The sequence below is a fragment of the Centroberyx affinis genome, unplaced genomic scaffold (assembly GCF_046629955.1).
Source record: "Centroberyx affinis isolate AG114_WGS23_722 - 3 ecotype Tasmania unplaced genomic scaffold, CSIRO-AGI_Caff_v1 ptg002632l_1, whole genome shotgun sequence".
NCBI classification, from domain to species: Eukaryota; Metazoa; Chordata; class Actinopteri; order Beryciformes; family Berycidae; genus Centroberyx; species Centroberyx affinis.
The window spans coordinates 56,169-81,232 of record NW_027280826.1 but is presented as its reverse complement, the minus strand read 5'-3'; the positions used below and the strand labels follow the sequence as shown (position 1 = coordinate 81,232).

The following is a 25,064-nucleotide window of genomic DNA, read 5'->3' as shown; positions in this document are numbered from 1 at the left end:
ATTTTGTCATTTTGGAGCTTGGGTTGTTCAAGTAAAGATAATGCTAAACAATAATACAAGATAAAACACGTTAGGCATGACGATAGGTTACCATGGAGTAACGTTAGGCTAACTTTATATTTAGTTTGCTAACCGATGGCTTGCCAGACAAGACATTAGCTAACGTTTACTACGTTTACCTGCTTCACGACAACATAGAAACTGAAAGAAACTGATTAGTCAATAATGTTCTCTTTCCAGTGCTGATAATTTGTTTGGGAAATCAAAGAATACACGTATCAATCGATAACGTTAATAAGGTCAAACACCTTACCTCTGCTTAAAGTCTCAAACCTGGGTATGTATAGTGTTGCCTAGCAACTGACTGATTCTGAGCTGCATTCAACTGATTCAATTTACAAACAGTTTTGAACAGTAGTCAGACTTTATTTATATAGTACAGTAGTAGAACAGCTATTATGTGGAGTGTAAAGGATGTTCTCCTTTTCCTCCTAAGTTACAGAATATACTTGCTTGTTTTAATAATATCTCAAATACAGTACATATTTGATAAGGACATGTTGGCAGCAATATAGAATATAATCCAGAAAAAATATTAATTAAATTGATGATGTATGAGGACAGGCTGCGACACAATGATTTAATCCACAGTTGATCTCTTTGATTTAATCATCTCTCTTTTTTTTCCAGCATAATGTGGGCTACATCCATTAAAAATGTATATTTATATAATATGAGTGTTGATGCCTGGGTTCATAATTCTATCTGTGTTGTGGATTTGCATTTGTATGCAATCATGGTGTACAACAAAATTACATTTTGAAGACCACTTGTATTTGTACGTAAAGTTGAAGCCGGTTTGTTGAACATACCTTTAACAGTTAAAAGTAACTGACATTAGCTTCAGCCATACATATTGAACTTGCGGGTTTTTCTTCCAATAGGATTACTCTGAGGGCGGGACTTGACGGTAACGCGTCTGGGCTTCAGCCTCTATCATTCCCGAGCGGATTGTTTGTTGTCAAGATGGAGTTCTTACTGGGCAATCCGTACAGCACTCCAGTGGGCCAATGTATAGGTGAGTTAGCCTTGAAAATATCTATAAGTGTGTGATACTTCATCTACGATACAAAGTTTTAACGTGGACCAACATTTGGTGTTAACTAGGAGATGCGGCGCCAAACGTCGCACCACTGGAAATAGCGAGCTAGCCAGCATCATAGCAGCAGACGTCAGCTAGTTGGAATGGGCTTCCAGCTAATGTTGGCCAGCTAATTTAGCTTGCTGTAATTACTGATGACCTCAGTTTTACGCTAAATCATCCTTTGTGTTTATGTAGACAACAGTGATCTATTTTTATGCTCAGTTTGCAAGGAAACTGAGTCAAAGGGAACGGTCTGGGTAGTGCAGTGACCACGGCCTGCATGGACTTAACCCTCTTTTAAGTCAAATATTTTCTAAATTGTAGCACAATTTAATTTAATAGACTGCCTTGTCAACTTGGTTGCTCTGACCTCTGGATTTCTGTGTTCGGTTTTTTGGTGCATCAGCTGTGCAGAGGTGAAGAGGCACTTGTGGCCTACCACATCCCCTTGGTGTGGTTACATCTATCCTCAGTTTCAGCTTGTTTACAAAAATTGCACAGAGATAAGCAACTTCTGATTCAGATCTGTCGTCCCCAAGGCTTTGCAGTTCACAGAAACAATCCATTTCTATCATGAGAGGAAGACAAAAATCCTTAATGTTTAAACCACAGACTAGACTTTCTGTTTTGTTTGATAATGTAAACATGTCTAATCTAGAGTTGAGATGTAAAAATGTACTTCTCCCTGGCTTTGTTGACCCACAGTTGACATCTGGTGACAAGTTGACAACTTATTTATCAAGAGACAACCTTCTTTGGTTCTTTTAGATGGTTTCCTTCTTTGGCTTTACTGTATTACCCTTTACCCTACTTACTGTAAACAGTTTGTACTTGGTTTTAAATGCTTGTAAGTGTTTGTGAAGTTGTCTAAACTATCCTGAGGCAGAAAAGATGTTGGAGCTTAAGTAGCATTTCCTGTTTTATGGACCATAGCATTTTGCTAAGCTGCTGCAAAACAGGTGTTGGTCAACATTAATTTCTCACCATGTTGACCTGTGTTCACCTGTGCTCCGCAGGCTTTGGATAATATGATGGTCGATGAAAGTTTGATTTTTATATCACATTGTATATGAGGAGGCAGGCTTGACTCAACTCACTATCCTCACAGCTACAGTAGCTTAGACACTAATGGCTCCTGTAATTCATTTCAATATCGTGGATCACTCTTTCTCTGCCCAGTTCCTCACTAGTGATGTGAGTGATAAACAGGCCAAGAAACTAACTGTTTTTTGTCCACCAGCTACAGTGACTGGTGTGTCCTTTAATTTACCATCCACTTTAACTATTTTACCAGCCAAGTAGAATTTTAGAATAGGAACTCCACATAGCGGTTGGTTACCTGTCAATGTGGCTGCTAGATGAGATAATTTTACCAGCCACAAACAAAATTCACCAGCAGTTTAGTCTGGCTAGGGGCTGGTGTTCATTTCATCTATGTGTGAGTGAGTATCCCTGCGGGTGTGGTTGGTCTTGCTGTGGTAAGGAGTCATGGTTGGTTGGCTTCCCAGTGATTACATCTTGTCAAATGAAACATATGTGGACTAAACTATTTAATGTTGCACATTGTGGTCAGTATAAGTTGATGTTATCATAAGAAGAGTTTCAAATTGGTTGCTGCCTGGGATGGATAGGATTCACCAGGCAAGGTCACAGTGTATCACTGACACAATCATGGATTGATTAGTTGCATGTTAACATGCATATCTAAGGGGAAATATTGAATGGTTGAATACATGCACATAGTACTCATTACAAAAGGCCTCAGGGATTGCATGTTTTCAATTTTCTTTTTTTTTTTTAAAGATTTATTTTTGGCATTTTTATGCTTTATTTGATAGAGACAGGAAGGTATGGGAGAGAGAGAGGGGAGGACATGCAGCAAAGGACCACGGGCCGGATTTGAACCTGGGTCGCTGCGTGAAGGACTGAGCCTTATGGTACACGTTCTACTCTGTGAGCCACCGGGGCGCCCCCATGTTTTCTATATTGACAGTGGAAACAGTCAAGCAAACTGCAGTTATTATGTTCTTATGACTAAGGGTTTGGCTTGTGTAGCTCTCAGAATTTCTCATGCTTTGACCCAAGCTGCTTCTCACTTTCTAGAGAGAGCAGGCCGATAGCCATGCAGTATATTAGTCATGCTCCTGGGTGCAATTGGATGGAAACAGATGGCTGTTGGAGGAAGGAAGTTTTTGTCTGAGGGAGTCTGAGGGCCTTTCAGTGCTGGTCTGGCCTGGGTGTGCTCTCCTCATCACCCACTGGTCAGCTGCTCTGTGCCAAGTCATCCAAGATGGCCCCCAGGCACCAACCGCCAGCAAAGGATCCATTGACTCATGTTACAGAGGTCCCTTTAGGTCAGGCAATGGGCTGTATGCAGCACATCTTGGATTTCACCATTTCACAGTGAGATTGCTATATCTCCAGTCTAATCTCTCTGGCTGAGTTGCTGTACTGTACAGAGTTGTATAGCCAGCTGTCTGTTTGGCTGTGGCAGTGGTACCTTACACCACAGCAGCGGGACAGGAGATCAGGTTACCTCTGACAAAATGAGAGAGAGCAAGAGAGAAGATGGAGACAGCACAGCTGATGAGGCCTGCATTGTAAAGAACTTAATAGAGCTTTTTTCATTTCCTAAGTGACTGAGAATGGGATGGAGGTGGTGAATGACATGTGCACATGTCTGTGTATTGCCAGTTTACATGAAGAGGCTCAGGCTATGTGTTTATCTGATGTGCATCTTTTGTCAGGATATACATGGAGTGTTATGGCCACCTTTCTCCTGTGCTCGAAGTTCAAGGCACTTTGACTGTTCTACTGCTCTAACTCTTTTTCCTAAAAGTCAGCATACTGGTGAAAGACTATAAAATAAAAGAGAGGAAGGCCCAGTTAAACAAATGCCCTCTCGAAACCCAGCAGTCTGCCAATCCATTAGTGGCATAGTTAATGCAGTACCTGCTGAATTGAGGAACTAGTAATGGGCCAATGAAGAATGGATGTTGACACTAATGAAAGAAGACAATAATCATGTCAACTCGTCCCTGGATCCCCTTTTTTATAATGAGGCAATTTTAGAATGGGAACAGGACATAGGACAGGACTCTTCTGCCTTTTCTGTCACCTTTCTATATAACCCTAGTATCCTCTGATCACTGTCACAATAGCTGATAAATGCCAAAATTCACACTATTTGACCAGCCAAAGCCCCTGTGAATGCTGGTTAGATCCGTGCCAAAGAGCCTAGTAGAGTAAACGCACTTATCAGCTGTAGCAAATTTTAGGCAACCGGCATTTGGCTGGTGACTGTCCACTGTTGCTGACCCTTGCTCCTTGGCTGACTCAGAGGTATGTGAAGGAAAGGGAAGAGCGAGAGAATTAAAAAAAAAAAGGCGAGAAGTGAGAGTAAAAAAGAATAGTAATGAAACAAGGATGTAGCAAGCGTGAGAATTGAGAAAGGGAGAGTATTAAGGGAGTAAAACACAGGGACACAGGCGAAGAGAGGGATAGAGATATGTGGCTTTGTTGGCAGTGGATGGTACAGCCTGCCACCCTATAACTCACGTGATCGACTGGCTGCACTGGTGTGGTGTCAATTCCCAGGACTGGGAGACTGGACAGAGAGGAATGCACTCAGTGGGCAGTTAACTTTATTAGCAAGGCTCTGGTTGCTTGTTGCATGTCATTCTAGCTCACTATTCCACATGGATAGATCCAGATCTTGTGCATGTTTTTCTTTGTTTTGTTTTTCTTCTCCCCTCCTCTACCACCACTACCCTGCCCTGCCTCGACCTGCCAATCCACTTGAGGAGATTACATGGGATATCCCAGAGGGAGTAGCTGGTTAATTCTTCCGAAGTAGTGTTCTGTAAACTGTAGACATCCTTGCACTGAGAAGCCAGATACAGCACAGTGTTTTCTTGAAATGCAGCTCATGTTGAAATTCGTCTTGTATTCCTTTGTCTGTGTGTGTAAATGATTCCTTATAAAGTTTTGTTTTGTTTTTGTTGGGTTTTTTTTTAGATAGGAATCAAAGTTTGCCCCAAAAAGTTGCCCGTTTCTTAGTGCTTGCCCAGTCTGTGACAATTTGATTAGAGAGGGGAGGTAGAGCATGAATAAGTCATGGCTGTCAGGCCTGTTCAGTGTTGAGCTTCCCAAAAGGAAGGCAACACGGCCCAGAGAGAGGCTCTTGGCCTGGGCATGACAGCTTGCTCTGGGCCCCTGGGTTGCAGGGAGAGAAGCTCTTCCTGTCCAAGCTCCAAAATCATCTAATGAGAATCTATTGAGTGTCAGTCATAGCTCACTTCAATAGAAAATGTTTCTTTTTCTTTCATTCTGAATCTCACCTCAAATAACTGCAATCCTGGGAGATATCAACATTCTGAGACATAATGGATGAGGGGCGGGGGAGGAAGGGAGAGGCAGCTTGAGGAACACAGTGATGACTACTGTGCCAGTTCATCACTATAGCCTCTCACAATCTGTAACACATTATTTCCTGGCTGTAGCCAAAATGCTATTAAATGGTGGGGTGGAGTGTGAAGGGGAAAGCAGGTCACTGTTATCACACCCACAATCAATTTCACTTTCCCCAGAGATATTCACTGTCCAGCTGACTGTTTTATCCTTGCAGCAGTTTCCTATAGCTGGATGCGTCTGAGCAGAGCTAGAAGTTGTGTCATTCAGCAGTGGGTGGAGGACAATGTTGTGTCTTGGCACTCTATGCGAGATTTGGAGCCTACAATGTTGTGAGGGCTAGATGAAACCAAAGAGTTGTAGTAGTCTGATCTGTTGCCTGATCCCAGACCCAAGGCTCCACCCTAACTGTCCATGGCCTCTACCAGAGATTAGTTTCCAGTTATTTATGGTTCTTGCTTGTCCAGGCTGCTCACACCTCCTAAGGGGAATAATAACAAAACATGTTCAATTGAATTTCTAATTTCAACAGGGAACAGTCAGAGTAGTTTTGTTATATGGCATACCATGCTATAGTTGTTTTTACCAGCCTGAGATTCAGTTTGTCATTTAAGACTTTGCTGCCATTTTCTGCTAAAAGTGTAGGCTAATCTCATTTCATAGTGAAATTATTTTTGCTGCGAAGCAGAATGAGTACAAGCAAGACATTAGCTTTTATCCTTTTACAGTCTACTCACTTGAGTGATTAAAGAGTATGACTTATGATTTATGGCCCACTTTCCTTATAGTCTCTACCCACAGAATATTTGTCACTTGGCTAAAGAAAATGAGACATCTGTTTTCTGAAACATAGTGCACCACATGTGGACTTGCTTACACAACACTTTTTACGCTCAGTGTTATGTAAGCAACGGGCTGCTTTAATTAGTCTGCATTGACTTTGTAAGCACAGGCGACAGCCCAGGCTGACAAAAATGTAGTGTCATGCTTAATAGTGAGAGAACTGGCAGGGCACTGACTCTGGGTGAGGCTTCAAAACCTCACTACAGTGCTAGCTACAGCTCAGTTTTGCTTCCTTTTGTTAAGACCCGTTTAGCAATGATGCTATAGTACATTCTATACAGAACTGAAACTGATTTAACTGTAGGCAGTGATGTGTATCTCTCTACAGTTTTGAGTGAAGTTTGAGTGAACAGTGTGGTCTATACAGAAGCATTTGTGTCTGTCAAAAACAAAATACTGGCCTGTTCATTAGGCCTACAGGCTTCCCTTTTCAAACCATATAAATTCATCAAGTGCCCTCACTGGATAATAGATCAAAGTAATCATTAAGCAGCGTTTCCCACAGGCTGTCAGTTTACTTCAGTGGCATTGGGGGATGTTTTATTGACAACTTGTTATTGACATTTCATTTAGCGAGCCCAGTAACACTGTTTTTTTTGTTTTGTTTTTCTCTTCAGGCAATAAAGTCTCTCTGTCTAGTATAAGCTAATGGCATTTCAACATTAGCTAACTATTATACTTCATTGTGATTATCAAGGCTATGTTTCAAACTCTCTTCATTCAGTTGGTGTTGGCACAGACAGTCTGTGACTTGAAGGAGGATACATGTGCTGCGTTGTAGGTGCAATGAATTACTGTCATCATTGTACTTCACTTACATGCTTTTGGCACTTGGCAGCAAAGTCTTGATTGTTTGAAAACTAGATTGGTGAGAACCACCGACTGCATGCACCATGATCATGGCACCCGGAATGAATCCAAATAGAAGTGTTTACTTGGCGGGCTGTTAACTTACCTGGTCGGGCCGCCCAAACATTAATATTTTATGGGAAACACTTAGGGATCACAATGGAGCCTACAATGAAAAGGTGTCATGAACTTTGGAGTCATGTCCCTAAGTATCTTAAATATTCTGGTTGACCTCTTTTTGTCTTCCTCCAGAGAGGGCCACAGATGGGGGCCTGCAGAACGAGGACTGGACCCTCAACATGGAGATCTGCGACATCATCAACGAGACAGAGGAGGGGTGAGTTGCCAAACTGTCTAGAAATTAATCAATGCTGTGTTACAGTTTGCTGAAGTAAACAACTCATGTGATTAGTTTTCTACAGGACTAGTGAGCCCGCTTAGCCCAAAAAGAGTTCTGGTCCCTGTGTTGGTCCCACAACAGCGAGTCTTCTGAGTTTTTGTCATGGAAACTTGATTGTTTTATTGTTGTTGCATAGTCTTGATAATCTATAGGCCTTGTGAGTTAATCTGGGCTCGATGACTCATCACACTTTGACTGACTGACTGACTGAGCGGCTCAAGCAAATAATACACCGACTACTGTTTCACCACCAGACACAAAGCCTTTTGTTTTTTTTTAGCTGTCATAGAATTGTGAGATGGAAAGCTGGTGGGGATTTTTTTGCTTTATTTTGCTATATAATATAAAAATTGGCTTTCTACCATTTGTCTTTTTTCCCTTTTCCCCTGAGCTCTTTGCTCTCTCTCTCCTTGCCATTCACATTCTTCGTGCCCACATGCACTCATTGTCTTGGCATGCGACATGGGGCCCTCTCTGTCACACACACACACACACACACACACAGCTCAGCTTCACAGAACACTAGAGTGTCTTGTATTCATGTAGCTCAGCAAGTTGGACAGTGACTGGTTAGCTCCAGTGTTGAGACTTGAAGTCGTGGGAGAGGGCAGCAATTCAGAATTTTTCTTTGAAACACAAGTTTTCTTAATAACTCGTACTACGGCACTGTTTCACTAAAAAGTCAAAGAATCACCTAATTGTCTGAATTTTATATGAATTTTCAATTAATTAGCCTAATTAATGAATCAGTACAGAAATGTATATTCATTTTATGAGCGTGACAACATGAGATGACCGCTGAAAATCCTGAAGACCAAGCAAAGCTTTGCTTCATCAAGCATTTCAAGATGATATTTTGTTTTTTTCACTTTGTACCCTCATACTCTACATAACCTTAAAGATACAGTGCAGTGATTTCAGTTTGGTCAGGATAAGCTTGTTGTAGATTTTGTAATGCGAGGAATGAGAGCCTAATCCTTTCATCTATTTGTGCCATCTACTGCATACAAATGTTTTCATCTTTGGGGAACAGATATTCAGTATTAGAACTTCGGCACACAGCGACACTGTACATAATGAAGGCATGGTGATTTGGGCTAGTTCGGCAAGAACTGGCCCATCTGGAAACTTTTTGACAGACTACAGGGCACCTCATTAGCTATGCATACTGTCAGCCAATCAGAGCCTTCAGTAAAATCTGGGTATATTTGATGTCATTTATACTGGCAAGTAGATTGTCTATCTAATGCGTTTTGATTCTGTTGACAACCAGAGAGAAAGTTTCTTAATGGTCATTGTCAATTTCCATGACACTGACGTTAAAATATTTTGGGTGCATTTACATTAACATGCCCTTTGTTAAACAATGCCATGTGACTGGGAAATGTGATTCTCATTTCACTGGACCTTTAATTGCTGTCTGCTGCTTCCACGTGGCTAACTGATGTCAATGGTGCATATGTGAGATGGTCTGTGACAATATAGGCCTAATACTTTAGCAGCAGTGAGCACGCACACACACACACACACACACACACACACACAGTGCTGTCTCAGAAAGTGATGTATCCTCTCTGTGTTCTATTGCACACTCTCTTACTCTCAAACTCAGCTCTCTCACTTAAAAATGTAGCTCATGAAGGAGTTCATAAAAGCTTATTACATATCATCTGCAGTGGAGAGACGGGCAGTGGGAGGGAGAGAGAGCCAACCTGAACTCTTTATACATGAATACCTTTGATCTTGCCTTGGGAGAGACAGATAGGCACGCAGAAAGAAAGGGAGAAACAGATGGTCTGACTGACTGTACGACTGTATGGCTGTCTCCCTCTTAGTCAAACAGTTACACTGACAGACTGACTGGCATCTGTTATTGTGACATAGGAAATAATTTATTCCAACAAAGTCAAAGATGTCATGCATACACTCAGCTGGGGTGGTTTATCCAGCTGTGACTTTTCTGCTGTGTCCCTCCAGGCCAAAAGACGCTGTGCGGGCACTGAAGAAGAGACTGAGTGGCAACAAGAACTACAGAGAGGTGATGCTGGCGCTAACGGTAAAAAGTTTTTATTTTTAGCTGGATTTTTCGTCACTGTAACCTGGCATCAAATTCACCAGTCATACATCAGTAGGGATTGTGTCACAGTAAAGCTAACTTCCAACTTAGGAACATTTAGTGAGGAACCAGTGTCTTCTTTACTCTCAGGAAGCCTTGTCTAACCTGTTGTTGCTTTTTTTAAAATCCGACTTCAAACAACCAAGAGTGACATATTTATGATGAGGCAATGTGTAGGCCACCTTAGAGGGTTGCGCCCTGCTGAACACTTCCCACGCTCTCCAGATCTTGTGTTGCTGGTCGTTTCATTCCACCTTGGCTCTTCCCCAGGCCAACGTCGGGGCTGTTTTTATCTGTCCTATATTCCTCATCTTTTATTTTGTTTATAGGCGCCATACTCTTTGAGCTGTGTTTACACCCATCCAGTGTCTTTGATAGCTCTGCTAGTTAAAAGCCCCTTTGCCCTTTCAGAGTGGGATCAAAGCACCATCACTGAGATCTTTTGTGAATATCAGAGAGCAAAGTTTCTCTCAGCAGCCTAGTTATCACACCACAAAACTTTTCTTCTCCCCTGTCTTTCTATTTATCAGGCTTCTCTCCCTCTTTCTCCTCTCCATCTCCCGCTCTGCAGGTATTAGAGACGTGTGTGAAGAACTGCGGTCACAGGTTTCATGTCCAGGTGGCCAACAGAGATTTCATCGATGGCGTTCTGGTCAAAATCATCTCCCCCAAAACCAATCCTCCAACCATTGTACAAGACAAAGTGCTGGCCCTCATACAGGTAGTGGGGCTTTTTGAATTAGTGCCGTCTTTAGTTGTTATATTGTAGTATATCAGTCAAGGTTCTTTCTTGTGCTGATATAAATCTTGCAGCTGAGTTTTCATTCTCATTGACTATTCCCTAGGGTTCAATTCACGAATAAGCGTTAAAGGGCGTAGCATAAAACACTGACACACCATTGCAAGATTGTGTGCTACATGACATCATGGAATCATATTGTTGGATGACAGTTATTCGGCTGAGCTGTAACTACCATGCAATGTCAGTGTAACTGTAACATACAGTCATCTCTATAAATGGCATCAAGTAGGTCAACAGCAGTCTGCAGCCCCATGTATTGTTGGAAGCCAGTTGGGCGGCGTATGCTCCACATCCCAGGTGTAGTGCTGCAGACTGCAGCCTCTGGTGTTATCAGGTTACCTGAGGGCACCTCGGCCAACAGGTGGTGTTCTCCGTCTCTCTTCCCATTGTCCTCTAATTATTTATAGGGATTTGTTGAAGGCTTTGGAGACCCCTGGGACACTCCTGTTTTAGACGAGGCCTTTCTGTCCTGCTCGGTCTATTACACTGGAAGAGAGTAGTTGTGTTGAAGGATGTAAGCACTACTTAACCTTTTTTTGATAAGGATTTTCACACTTGGATGCCATTGAGTTCAAGGCAAGAAACAACAAGCTCTTGGTGTTGATATGGTGACGTAAAATGGCACTTGGATTCTTTATTATTCAAAGATTTTCATTTATTTTCATTTTTAGATTTTTTTTGAGGATACCATGCTGAAATCCTTTTGCCCGTTTGCCTGTAAGTGTTTAATGTTTGTTTTGGTACACTGTGTGTGTGTGTGTGTTGTGGCAGGCCTGGGCGGATGCCTTCAGGAGTAGCCCTGACCTGACTGGGGTGGTCCATATTTATGAGGAACTGAAGAGGAAAGGCATTGAATTCCCAATGGCAGACCTGGATGCGCTGTCTCCCATCCACACACCACAGAGGGTGAGGAGAAATGCACATATAAACACACAAATACACACTCACACCCACACATGGAAACAGCTTATTATGGTAATTTTTTTTCTCACAGGGTATACCAGAGGTGGACCCAGCCGTGCTGAAGTACAAAGCCCCAGCCTCCCCTGCTGCTGGGCCTCCTAAACCTGCAGCCGCCCCGGCCCCCGTCTCCATCACACAGATCCCCCACATCCCCGATGTACCAGGCCCCATCACAGCAACCCCTGAACAGGTGAGCGACGTGGACTGTGACCAATGACCCCTGATATGACCTTCACACTGGACCAACAAGGAATGAAACCTTCAAAATTTGCAGCCATAATGAGAGTTGGTCAGTAAAGCAGATGTATCCAAGTCCACGAGTAAACTAGTGAAGTGCAGCAGCTAAAGCAGATTACAAGATCTTCATCAGATGTCATGATGACTCAATCCGCTGCCTTGAAGCACAGCTGCTGCACCGCTGACACTGAATAATCCCCGGATATATCTACATGACCCTTGAACGTGTGTGTGTCTAGATCGCCCGGCTGCGCAGCGAGCTGGACATTGTGAGAGGAAACACCAAAGTCATGTCGGAGATGCTAACGGAGATGGTCCCCGGCCAGGAAGACGCCTCTGACCTAGAACTGCTTCAGGTTAGATGCACATGCACACTAATACACAATGAGACCCATGTTCACCAAGCACCTGCAATGTCACACATCAGCCGTAACATGACTTGCATCTTTACATCATGGGGACAACAGTGGAAATAAGTCTGACTTTATAGTCTCTGACATAATTTCATTTATGTCTAATGTGGTTTTAAAGTCATGAAATAAATCAAAGCAAAGCAAATCCACATCAGAGGTGGAATCAGTAAGTAGTAAGTAAGAAATCAGTAAGATTTGGATCAAGCAGTTTTGGATCAATTTTTTGGGCTCAGGTGGGAAATAACAGGACTGAAATCAACACTACTACTCTAAAAGCTTTGTGAATACAGGCCCAGATTTCTCTTACTGCTTAGCCCAATTCTTTCATGCCAAGAAAACCTGTTCCAATTTGATCACACACTGGAAATGCGCTCTATTACTCAACTATTACTAAGTGGTCTTTAATGGCTGCATCAATGGCATTTAGTAAACATTTTTAAAAATGGCAGTATAACTCTTAACACTTCCTAAATACTGTACAAGGAGTTCATCCAGCTCTCTGACATGGCATTTCTCAACTGTAAAGTGTTGTAATTCTTTGCGACCACAAGGGGGAGTAGTGTCTCTAGTTATCAGAAGAAATGCACAACTCGCCCTACAACTTATCAAGAGACAGCTGGCTGTGGTAAAATTCTTAGAATTGGCTGGTAAGCAGTGGTACAGAAACTCACGCAGAGTTTAAGCTCCTCGGGCCAAATCCACTGTGGTATTTGTGTCAGCTGTAGTTCAGCCTTGTGCTGGGTGCTGGGGCGTCCATGCCAGTCGGAGTGGTGATGTGGTACCTCATGCAATTTCTTTTTTCTTTTTCCAGGCACTACACATACAGCGTTAACAGAATTTGATACATGATTGAACAAATCTTTCTGCCTTGCTTACCTTTGAACCTCCAACCCAGGGCTAATAAAGATCTGTTTCTGTTGTGTAAAATAAATAATGAATTTCCAACTTTTCGCCCATATCTGAACAAAGCTGGCTGAGCATTCAGTTAAAATTGGGCCATAAAAATATGTTCCTGACAAAATGTTCCGTGAGCACAGGTAGAGTTTTTAGTACTCAGTTTTCATTTAGTTTTTAGAAGTTTTAGATCAAATTCATATGTTTGGATTTCTCTGCAACATTGCGCACTAAAGGGGAGGGTATTTGATATTATACATTTATACAGCAACTGCCTCTCCCATACGCTTCTCTCACCTACCGACTGATAGAATGCCCCCTTTGACATTGCTTCTACCTATTTGTATTTGTGTGTGTGTGTGTGTGTGTGTAGGAGCTGAACAGGACATGCAGGGCCATGCAGCAGAGAGTGGTTGAGCTGATCTCACGTGTCTCCAACGAGGAGGTGACCGAGGAGCTGCTACATGTCAATGACGACCTCAACAACATTTTCCTCCGATACGAGAGGTACGATGGCACAATTCTCAACAAGGGCTTGGCAGCGCTTGCTGGTTTTGCCTTGAAGTAGCCTTGAATGTCAGGAAAATCCACGTCACACTGAATAATTGAGTTTACATCACTAGAATTCTGTTGAGTGATCTTGTAATCAAACTTCCTCTTTCAAGTTCATACAATTTGGGCTATGTCCAACAGCTGAGCTTGGCGTATTTGCTTTCCCAAAAGTAAGATCAAGACTTTGTCTGATATGTTCAACCCATTAATAATTTGGTGTGCCTTTGAATTTTGTTGCTTTGCCCAAGTGTATCTCAGCATATGCTGGTTAAACAAAATCCATGAGCCTAAAGATATGCCTTTAGATAAGATTTTACCTGACATCTAATAGCTATCTACAAAAATCAAATTTCCTGAGGAAACATGTCTGCTCATTGACATAGATTTGGCACATAGAGCACATTTTGAAGCGAGCCTAACTATCACAAAGTTAGAGATCTCAGTCTTTTGGAACGCTGTGTAGGAATTCCTTTTAAACATTTTATAGCCTCAAACTGGCAAAGTGTCTCTTTCATGAGGTTTCTGTAGATGAAAGATGTGTAACTGTTTGATGCTAGCAAAGCATGTGCTAAAAACATTCAAAGGATTTTATGCTGCTCACAGGTACGAGCGGTACAGGTCGGGTAGAGCTGCGCAGAACAACGGGGTGAGTACAGTCAACAGGAACTTTGCTTGCAAAGTGCAGAAATCAAACATCCAAACATCTCTCTTAGGATACCTTGTTTTCTATTTGCTTTTAGCATGCTTTCAGAAAATTTCAAATCTTCCTTGCATTTTAATAAGTCTATATTCACATTGCCTGTGGCAATTTCACTAACATTAAGGATGCTGTGAGTGATGTTTTAAATAGAAAAATCAATCAGCACAGCAGTATGTTAATTCGGATGCTTATTATAGTATGCTAGTATGTGAATAATGAAATCCTCCTCTGATAGGTGGGGGAATTTCTGTTTATTTTTAACTAGTAGCAAATTAAATCCAGTCCAACATTAACACCTAATGCAAATGGCTCACATTTCAGCTTTATGAAACTGGAGCATCAGAGCAGACCAATCCCCAGTCTGCTATTTAGAGTAAACACTTGCCAATACCAGTCAGTTGCCAATGGATTGGGGTATCCCTAACTAACATCCCACATAGTGTTTGTGTCTGCGTTCTGTTGATATTTCTGTGTGCTCTTTCTGTTTGTGTTGTGGCCAGCTGACAGAGGCAAGTATGACAGCAGTGCCGCGTTCTATCCAAGCCAGTGCTGGGATGAGTGATTAATGTTGACACGTCTGTTATATGGAGCGAATATTTAGGCCCATATGACCTGTGTCAACATTGTAACCACTAGACATGCCCTTTCCTCCCCTCCCTCTAGCTTTCTCTCTCAGACACTTGTGTCCACTTCAGTTTCTTATTGCTACCTAAACATCTCAAACCCTGTGCAGTCTTGTTCCTATTCAACCCCCAGTATTGTTCCTGTGCATAGCCTCCAACCCCCCAAGTGCTGACCTAAAGTCTTGTCTCTTAATTGTGAAAATAGTCACTCCTGTAGAGTCTGTAGACAGTAGAATTTGTACACCTACAGAATATTCCATAGCTTCACTCAGCTCAATTTGCTTGGGTTGATTCCTGTTAGATTCCTCTCTTACAATGTAGCAAAAGAGCCAAGTTAGAAGATCAGCAACGCTGCAGATTGACGTTGCTTCATACTTAATTGTTCATATCCATTCATAATTGTTAACAGCCATCTCTCTCCTTCTCTGTTTTGGCTCCCAGATGTTGAATGAAGCCACAGAGGACAACCTGATAGACCTGGGCCCCGGCTCCCCAGCTGTGGTCACTCCCAGGGTCGCCTCCAGCCCCCCGCCCCAATCCACTGCTGCGGCCACCGCCTCCCCGGCCCGCAACCCCACCCCAGCATCGCTATCCTCCACACTCGCTGGCCTTGGTAGGGATGGAATAGGAATATAATGATATGAAGTCTGTTTTTCAGTATGGACATGATTTCTGATATGTACTGCATACACACACATACTGTACACAAAAAATGTGCTGTATCCCATATATGTCTTGCTTCAAACCTCCACCTACTATACACACACACACATGCTCTTACCAGAGCAGTAACTCCACCCAGTCTCTGCAGACCTGGCACTGGAGAGGCAGCAGAGTGTAAAAATGGCTCATAATCTGGCTACTAATGGGAAATAAGCCCAGCTCCATAACTCACTGTTAAAGACTCTCCCCTACCACTGGTAGCTCCCCTGTTGGCCTCTAGGAAGTCTCTGCACTCTGTAGTTCTGTGGCTAAGGCTTAGATATATTGCTGCTCTTATGGCGAAGTACAGAGTGGCATAGTGATGTAAAAGAGCGCTGTGAAGGATGACTGCATCTCACATGATGACCCATCGGGGTGATCTGTAAATATATGAAGACTCCATTGGTGACTATAGAACTACCTTTTTCCCTTTTCCTGCCTCTTCTTTTGTCGTCCTCCTATTTAACTTTTCTTCTTTTTGCCACAATCCTTCAATTCTTGATCTCCTTTTTCCTTCTGCCTCACTCTTCCCTTCTTTCTCCCCTCCTCCCTCTCTGTGTCCCTCTCCAGATGTGGGTTCAGACAGTGTGAGCGGCACCCTGTCCTCTCTGTCAGGCCAAAACCAGGATGACTTTGACATGTTCGCTCAGACCAGGACCAGTTCTCTGGCTGACCAGCGTAAAAAGTAGGTCTAGATTTCTCTCTGTCCGCCACTTTGATTGTGGAGCATCCTGCAATCTTCTGACATCATTATACAGGACATAATTTGTCCTGTTTTTTAAATAGCTATTTAAATCCACATGGCATAAGAGTAGAAATGTGATACAACTGTTTACAACTGAACCTATTTTCTGTGGCGTGAACTTGTTGCATTCAGCTGTGGCTTATATGTGTAGTTGGGGAGAGCAATAACAATGGCGATAGTGGTAGCATAGCAAAAGCAACAAAGCGTGAGTTTTTCCAGTTAAGAAAAGGTTAGTCGCACGTCTTATTCAAAACGCAACATGTCTTATGGCTGCATTGCATTCTGATCTATTGAGGCTACTGTCTATGGAGCAATTGGTATCTCTGCTACGTTTATGATGGATTTCTCCCTGTATGATTGTTGAATGTCAGTGCAAAATAGTGAGTCTAGAGAGAATTCTTTGCTTTTTGATTCTGAGGGACTGACACCAAAACTGACATTTACCGTTGATATTGTAGATAGTTGAAAAGGTTTCTGCTATCAAACTCCATTGTAGCAGCTCTGAAAATATTTTCACATAAAGTCACTTTGTCTATGTTTGGCCAGTTATCTGCGGGAATAAGAAAAATACACCACCAAACAACACACTGGGCCCAGGATTGCAAGGCCCATCGCCAATAGTTTTTTTTTTTAACTATTAAAGTGTTGAATGGTGAAGGGTGAATTTTTTCCTTTTAATATTATTTATTTTTGTTGTTTTTATTATTTCTGTTCAGCTTGGTTTACTTAGATGTTGAGCTCCCAATGTAGAGGCTATATCTTAACTATGCTGTTTATGTGTGTGTGCACAGTGTAAAGTATGAGGACCCTCAGGCTCTGGGCGGCCTGGCCTCGGCTTTGGATGTCAGACAACAGAACACAGGAGGGGTGAGTACACCGAAGCATGCAGCGGGATGTAGTTTTATACACCTATGTCCCTCCTTTCACCAGACATGGAGTGTGGGTGCTGTGTTATTTACAAGTCTGACAAGGCCTTCCCGCGCCAGTCTGTTCTCAGTCCTTGGTCACTCCCTGCATGTGATGGTCCGCAATGGTTGGGCTAAACACAAAGGTATAGGATTGTATAGTGACTATTGCTAGCTCTAAATGGTTATAATAATTATATTACATTGTGGCAACTGCACACACAGTAAGCATGGCTATAGTATAAGTACTCAAAATGAGTATGGAAAACAGATTCTCAATTCAAATTATCGTCACTTCTTTGCATTTGTATTCAAATAGGCAGACATTTTGTCTCACCAGTTCTATCAGCCATTAAGAAACATGCATTCAGTTTCTCATTTTGCATGCTGGATGTCAAGTCTTTTTAATCCAATTTCTGTTGATTCAAACTCAAACACCAGTCAGTTAGTTTGCACAGAGAATTAAACAAAGAAAGGCACATGCTAGTTTCAGGATTTGTCGGTCTTAGCCATTTCTGTCTGCCTCAGCACACGTTCCAATACATTTGCATGGTTATCACAAGGTACACAGATGATTCTGAAATCTGAACCACCCCCACTACACAAACATACACACACACACACACACACACACACGCACACACACACGCATATGCACAAGCGCACACATGCCACGTTGATTGCACACACCATCCCTTGTGCCAGTTACCTTAGATTCCCTGTGCCTTTTGCACTTGTTACCTGAGGGGTTCAAAGTCTCTTTTTTTTCCCTCTTCTTTTCCTCATTCTCTCATCTTTATGGAATGCACCCTCACCTCCCTCTTTCTTTCTCCCCTCTTTTTTCCCCTTTTTAAATGACAATCTTCTCTTGCATATTTGACTTCTCCTCTGTCTCTCTCTCTGCACTGTGTGCTATGGTGTGGTGGGGGCCTGCTACCTTTCTTCTCTTGTGTAAGGTGTTGTTCTGTTGTTGATTCAGCTGAGGGTAAAAGGGGATGATAACCCAGCAGATCAGGAGCTGCCCATAGACAGCTGGCTTATTACCCAAGGAATGGTGAGGACTCCATCCTCAGTGTGTCCTCCTACCCCTCCCCCGCGTCCACCATCACCCCTGCTCTCACCCCCCCCTCCGGCGTCATCCATAATCCTCATCGACTGCCCCCTCATTTTCAGCCCCATCCCACCCCTTTATACTGAAATGCTCAAACCAGCCCAGCACCAACAGTAGAAGGGACAGTGTTTCTTTCTAGGAGGAAAACATATCCAACTGTAATCTTCAGCTCTGTTGAACCTAATGCCAATGAGCCATGGTGGTGTGACTGGGCTAAGGATAGACTTCATGCAAGTCTATCCTCAGTATACTAAATGCCCGCATCTGTGTCAGACATGGGTGCTTAACACTGTCCCCTGTACTGCTGGTTTCCTTCTTCATTCCTGCATCCACCTCTCCCCTCCTCCTCCATCCTACCATCCATGGATGGAATGACGAGCCGGCCTGGTCCCCAGGAGCGAGTGTGGGCTTCCATATCAGCCAGACACAACTCTTTAACAGTCGCACACTAAAACAACGGAGGGGTGCAGATACTTCTGCTGCACAGCAAGGTCCAAACCAACAATCATAAATAGTGTTCATAACAACAGTGCAACAACAATTTAAGTACTGGAAACATGTCATCCACACAGATTTTGTTTTTGTGAATGGATGCTGGTTTGACACTTCTGTGTAGCGGTGAGTATTTGCCATTTGTCCTCGTCATCTCCAAGCTAACGGTCTGTAGAAAAATGTGGATCTTAGATAATATACTAGATATGTTTAACTACTAGCTCAGATATCCCATTCTAACAAAAACGATGTAATTAACCAACTAACAAATGAACCAACACTTGTAATACTCTTAACAGTGTGACAATAAAGTTGCTGTTATGATTGTAAACATTTGAACATAAAGCAGCACGCTGAATTGAAATTATCAATGTAACTGTTGTGAGTAATGAGTGGGATAGAATTCTTAACTGCACACTCTTTTACTGCATTTTCTCCCCCATTCACGCAGCCTCTTGTTTTTTCCTCTGAATGACTTTGCTTTGAAAATCCGGTGCCCCTGACTGCCTTGGCCTATCTTTTGATACGCTCCTTCACTGCATTAACTGTGATCTCATGAGGAAACCCCACCAGTGTTTGTATAGTATATCACAGAGCCTCAGGAAGGGGGTTTTGGTCTCTGTATTATACTTTGATATCAGGTCGACGTCGACTGTGGACTTTGAGTCATCACAGAGGCAGTGACAGGAGATGACTTTTAAGTACTGAGCATGAACTTTGTGCTCTGCTCCTGAAAGCACGAAGCGTGGAACTAACTTTTCCAATTTCCCCAAGTAGGCTTTGTTACTCTCCATGGAACAACTTACATTTTCTTGTCCATGGAAAAACTCTTTTTCAATGACATACAATGCTACACATAAATCTCAATACCAATACTAGGTAAACCTTAAAAATTGTCAGTATAAATACCGTAACATAATAATATTGCTTAGAATTGCATTATTCTAAAGCCATTTCTGCATTTGAATCATAATTGGGGATGTGGTCAAGGACAGCTCATGAATACTGAAAGTCATCAGGCACACATTTGTCTCTGCACGCATGACTCTGGTACTTAAAAAATCACATGACTACAGAAGAGAACTAGAGTGGCATTTCAGAAATGGTAGCCATGCTGAACACGGTGACCTCTGTGGCCTCCGATTCCTTTCCCAGCAGTCCTGTGTGCTGCTTCCCTGAGTCACTCTGATCACTCGCTGTCCAACACACGCATACATAGACACCAACGCACCCCATCCACTCTGACATGGCCTCCATCATCACAGTCACTGCACGCCATGCAGCGTTGCTCATGCTCTGTGTGCCCTCTGTGGTGTGTGAGTGTGCTCTGTGTGTGTGTGTATGCTGTGTGATTGCCCCGGCTCTCAAGGGTCCCTGTGCTTTCAGCTTTTTCCCTCTAATCAATCTCTTAATCATGTTCAAGCGATTTGCTAATTAACTAATGATGTGGAATAATTAACACTGCTGTGTGACATTAGTCGGCAGCTGCTAAGCCATGTCAGCACTACAGAACTAATGAGAACAATACACAACCTGGGAACCCCTGTTCTCATAGTAGGTATCAAGCTGAGTAGCAGATCCATTGAATGTGATAAAATTGCAGTGGGAAAGCTGTAAACGCAAGGACTCAAGGAGTTGTGTGTGTGTGGGTGTAGGTGTGTGTCGGCACCGCAAATGTGAGGTCTTTTGTTTTTGTTTTCATTTTGGTTTGATTGTTTTCTTTTTTTGTCATCTTCCTCTCTGAGCCTTTGGTGATTCCTGTTCTTGTTTTTTTTTTGTGTTTCAATTTTGTTTTTGTTGTCTGGATGGGGTGTCGTTCTGTTGTGTGGCTTTGGTGCTGCCCCTTGGTTTGTCCATGGCTTTGCTCCATAGATCCCCGTATCGCAGTCCTCTGTCATGGATGACATAGAGGAGTGGCTCTGTGCTGACGTGGTGAGACTTCTTTACCTTGATTTATATCTTCCTCTTCTTACTCTCCTCTCCTCTCTTTTTTTTTTGTTTTTTCTTTGATAGCACATTTCATCATCCATCTCATGTAACTGGATAGATTCACCTTTAGTTTCCCTTAACTTCACCACCTCTCATTCACCGTCATCTAATCTATTTCCACCAATGACTGCCATATAACAGTTTAAGTGTGGGGTCGACGATGTAGATATGCTAACATAGCGCTAATGATAGTCCTAAACTGAGATGAGCTAAAACAAGCGATGTGCATGTGGAGGTTGATAGGCCAAAGAAGGCTCCCTGTTGTGTTCACCTGTGAGAAGCATATGGGTAGATGCATGGTCGACGGCTCCTACATGAGTGACTTTGTGTGGGTACAGATGTGTTTTGGTTTGTGCATACTTTATAGGCATTTGAATTGTATGGTGCTTTATCTGAATCACAGAGTATATTGTGTTACCAACTGTACACTGCAACTTATTTCACTCTTTTGAAACACAGTGATGAGTCCATGCTTGTCCCAGTATGGGTGTATCATCTTCTCACTTTTCTCTTCTCAATAGAAAGGTGATGGCGCTGAGGAAGGGGTGACCAGCGAAGGTATGGACTCCCATCACAATCGATATAAGCAATTGAATATGTGCCACTAGCTCTAAAGCGTTGGAGGCTTTATTCATTTTCTCACCTCCGCCGATTCATTTACACAACATTGATCAACTTTCAGCTTTACATAATGTCACTGAGGCAAGACGATTTGTCTCTTTCAGAGTTTGACAAGTTCCTGGAGGAGCGAGCGAAGGCAGCAGATTCTCTCCCATCTCCCCCTGGAGGTAACCCCGCTGCCCCAGTCAGCGCCCCCAGCGGCTCCCACAAGAAGGCTGAACGGACGGAAGATGCCCTCTTTGCCTTGTAGACTCTTCCCAGAGCCACGTCATTGCTGCCCAGCAGTGGTGTAGCAAGTGATCTCACCTCCTTGTCACCCTCTTGCCAGTGTTGCCCTAACATGCAGAGGTCCAACATGCTTGCTGCCCAGTGCTGCGTCATGTATTACTATATATCGACGTGTTGATCTGTTAGTGAGGGATCTGCTCGCAGCCCTGCGTCTCATTTGTAACGCTCCACCAAAGGAAGACAACCTAACATTGCTAGATGTGGTTTAGAAAATATGCTGTGGCTCTGTCGATGTATATTACTGCTAAGTGGAAAAGAATGATGGGAAATTTCACTGCAGGCCCACGCATTGAGGCGATATGAAAAGAGTCAACTAGGAATATATTGTGTTTTAATACATTCAGCTAAATTGCTAATTTATGCATTTATTCTTTTAATGGTTTGTACTGTACTATGTACTAGCGCTGTGGTTATTGTCAATCCATGGATTTTTTTTTTCTACAACTACTCCAGTTTAGATTTCTATTAATGCTTATAATATTGAGATATGTGTAGAATGGGAACAATTACTCAGTTTGCCAGAGGCAGTATGGAGAGAGTGGTGTTAGCAGGATAATTTTGCTAACTTGGAAAATAATAGCTAAATCATAGCTAATCTTGATAACTTGTATATGTTAGCATTTCCTTTAATCAAAGGGAATACAAAGCAAAATGGCTGAAAAGCACTTGTTAGCATTCTGTTGTGTTTTTTTAGTGGCTAAGGGGAAGGAAAGTGACCATGGAGTCTTTCCCATCAGTCTTTTCAGTTTCCTCTGAAAAGCTACAATAAAATGACTTACGAATTGCGCACCTGAAAATTTGCTGACAGCCATTCCAAAGAATCTTGAGGCTTTAATGACCAATCATCACTTAAATTCACCTCTTGAACAATAAGCATTTTCCGAATTTAAGGTATCATGAACATTTTCCTTCCCCTGCTTTATTAATGTCAGTGCACTTTGAAGCAAAACAAAAAAATTTATATTATCCTTTGTGTTTACAAGATGGTTACTATTTTTATAGGGGATGGGAAATAGTCGTAGATTGACTTCAATTTGCACATAGCTTTTCTAACTCTTAAATTCCAGCCCTTGTCCACTATACAAAGCACACTTTTAGAAGTGGATGGATGGACTTCGTTTTCACAAATTCTGATTGCAAAACCTTTAAAGAGTAATAGAAATTACACAGACAAAATATGGCACTGAAATTATCCGCATGGCATAGCGCTGGGAACATGATTGACTGAAAGGAAAAAAAAACATAGCATACAATAATGTTCTATTGTAAAGGATGTATCCATATGTAGATCTTGACATACTATATATATGTACTGTATATACCTCAAAATACAGGAATATTAGTTTCTGTATTTGTTAAAAAAAACTTATTGGCTCATAGTAATATTCAGAAGGCAGAGTGATTAATGTATTATTTGATCCCTTGACTGTATTTTTATAGTTCATGTCAAAAAATCATCTGTATTTGCACCCCTAACCATTCACCTCTATGTGGGTCAGACTGAGCATGCACTGAGACGCATAACCAAACAAACCATTTGTACTTTCTTCAGCATAAAGTATGAAACTTTGCTTTGTTCAGTCAAAGATGTATTTTCATTCTTGGCATGTTATGATTTATCTGCCCTTGCTGGAACTGCTGGGTACCACTTCTGTGACTGACTGATTGCAGCAAAGTAGCTCTAAGTGGAGTTTGTCTTTGGTGTGCTGCTGACAAGTGCTTAAGATCACACTTAAAGGCAAAAGCTGTTCTGTCTCCATCCCAGCTCTTTTGCTGACACTCTGGTTTGTTTCTAATTTTGCTCTGCACTTAAAAGATTTTTCTCAGCCAGTCCCTTAAAGACCAAAAGCCTTGTCAGTTAGAACCAGTCTGTTTGACTTTCCCAAGTTTGTTAAAGCCTAATCATGTATCAGAGTTACTTGTTGAGTTATCAGTAAAGGTTTTCCACCAGAGGGAAATATTCATGATTTGTTATACTTGTTAACATAATTTCAATGGTGACATTGAAAATTATTTGTGTAAGTTGTCTTTATGATAAATAAATCTTTAAATGTATTTTAGTAGAACAAAATAAATGATTATTAATATGAGCTTTAACTTTGCTTTAGTTTTGCTGTATGGCTACAGTTTAAAAAGTTTCAGTGTATACCTCTGAGGTAACCTGGTAACTGAAATAACAGCATCAAACTTACAATCAAGCATTGTGTCCACTTTAAGAAGCTCTTACCATGCAGAATGAACAAAGGTGATGACTAAAAGTGTAACAGGAGATACTTTTAAAGGGAGCTTAATTCTCAGCGTGTTTGTGTGTGACGCATCTCTGGATTTGTAACAGAGTGTACCGTGTTACTTGCTTTTATGAAGCTTAAGTCCTGATTGCAACATGTATTCCTCGAAACTCTGGCTATCTTACAAATGGTTACTGAATGTCTTATGATATTGATGAGCGAGAACGTTTAGCTAAAACTTGCAACATTGTGGACATGGAAGAGGGCCTTGTTTTCTGTTGGTGGCTGTCCCATGTCTCTTTGGCTGTGCTATCTGCTGCCATCGCCTATGGTTCAGATCTCTGTTTGACCTAATGCACGTATTTTAACTGTCCAATAAAACACTAGCAATGTGTGACCTCTACCTCACAATTGTCTGTGGTTATTTTATAGTCAAGGGTTGTGTCAAACTCCTGCTTCCCCATACACATGCTGATGCAACCCTGCCTGGATCTTGCACTGTAGTGGCTATTGTGTCGCATGTGCCTCTCGCCCCCTCCCGTACGGTGCTTCATGTAAATGTCCAGTCTGCTCTCGATAACTATCAGCAACTTCGGTGCATAGAATGTAAACAACCCCAGTGCCCAGACAGTTTTTTACAGAAGTATGTTTTGCTGCCTGTTGAGCATCGCTGGCAGGTTTCCAAAATCCAGTGAGCAAGATATGCACCTTTACAAGCACGCACATCACCAACAATAGTACTCTTGCTGACAGGCTTTTACATTACTCCACTGGTACTGAAAACCACTTTGCTGTGCTACTCTCGGTCACTGACCTATTTCCCCACCACGCCTTTGTGGGGCTCCCCTTTGTGTTCATGTTTTGGTGTGTTCACGTCTTACAAGTTCAAGCTGCATAATTTAAATGTAGATGATGTTGAATTTTGTGAGAAGTTTGCATCTGCACTGACCATTCTATGATATGGGCCTAGATAAATAATGAGACATTTTGTTTACCATAACTTACTGATTCAAATTAAACATTTAAATGTACTTGAG

At 42.1% G+C, this 25,064-nt stretch overlaps 1 protein-coding gene across 5 annotated transcripts; it reads left to right on the top strand.

Annotated features, from left to right (window-relative positions):
- Window positions 1-992: 992 nt before the first annotated feature.
- LOC139657109 (TOM1-like protein 2) lies at window positions 993-24,422 on the top strand. Of its 5 annotated transcripts, XM_071534823.1 has the most exons (15): window positions 993-1,078; window positions 7,499-7,583; window positions 9,624-9,702; window positions 10,334-10,483; window positions 11,336-11,470; window positions 11,559-11,717; window positions 12,004-12,120; window positions 13,445-13,578; window positions 14,227-14,269; window positions 15,388-15,559; window positions 16,219-16,333; window positions 17,185-17,260; window positions 20,774-20,833; window positions 21,412-21,448; window positions 21,616-24,422. In XM_071534823.1, the coding sequence occupies exons 1-15, from the start codon at window positions 1,027-1,029 to the stop codon at window positions 21,759-21,761; spliced, it is 1,560 nt and encodes a 519-aa protein (XP_071390924.1). In that variant the 5' UTR covers window positions 993-1,026; the 3' UTR covers window positions 21,762-24,422. The 5 variants fall into 5 exon arrangements, with proteins under 5 accessions (XP_071390924.1, XP_071390925.1, XP_071390926.1 ...); XM_071534824.1 differs by lacking the exon at window positions 20,774-20,833; XM_071534825.1 differs by lacking the exons at window positions 20,774-20,833; window positions 21,412-21,448; window positions 21,616-24,422 and adding exons at window positions 18,278-18,352; window positions 19,353-19,915.
- Window positions 24,423-25,064: the final 642 nt, after the last annotated feature.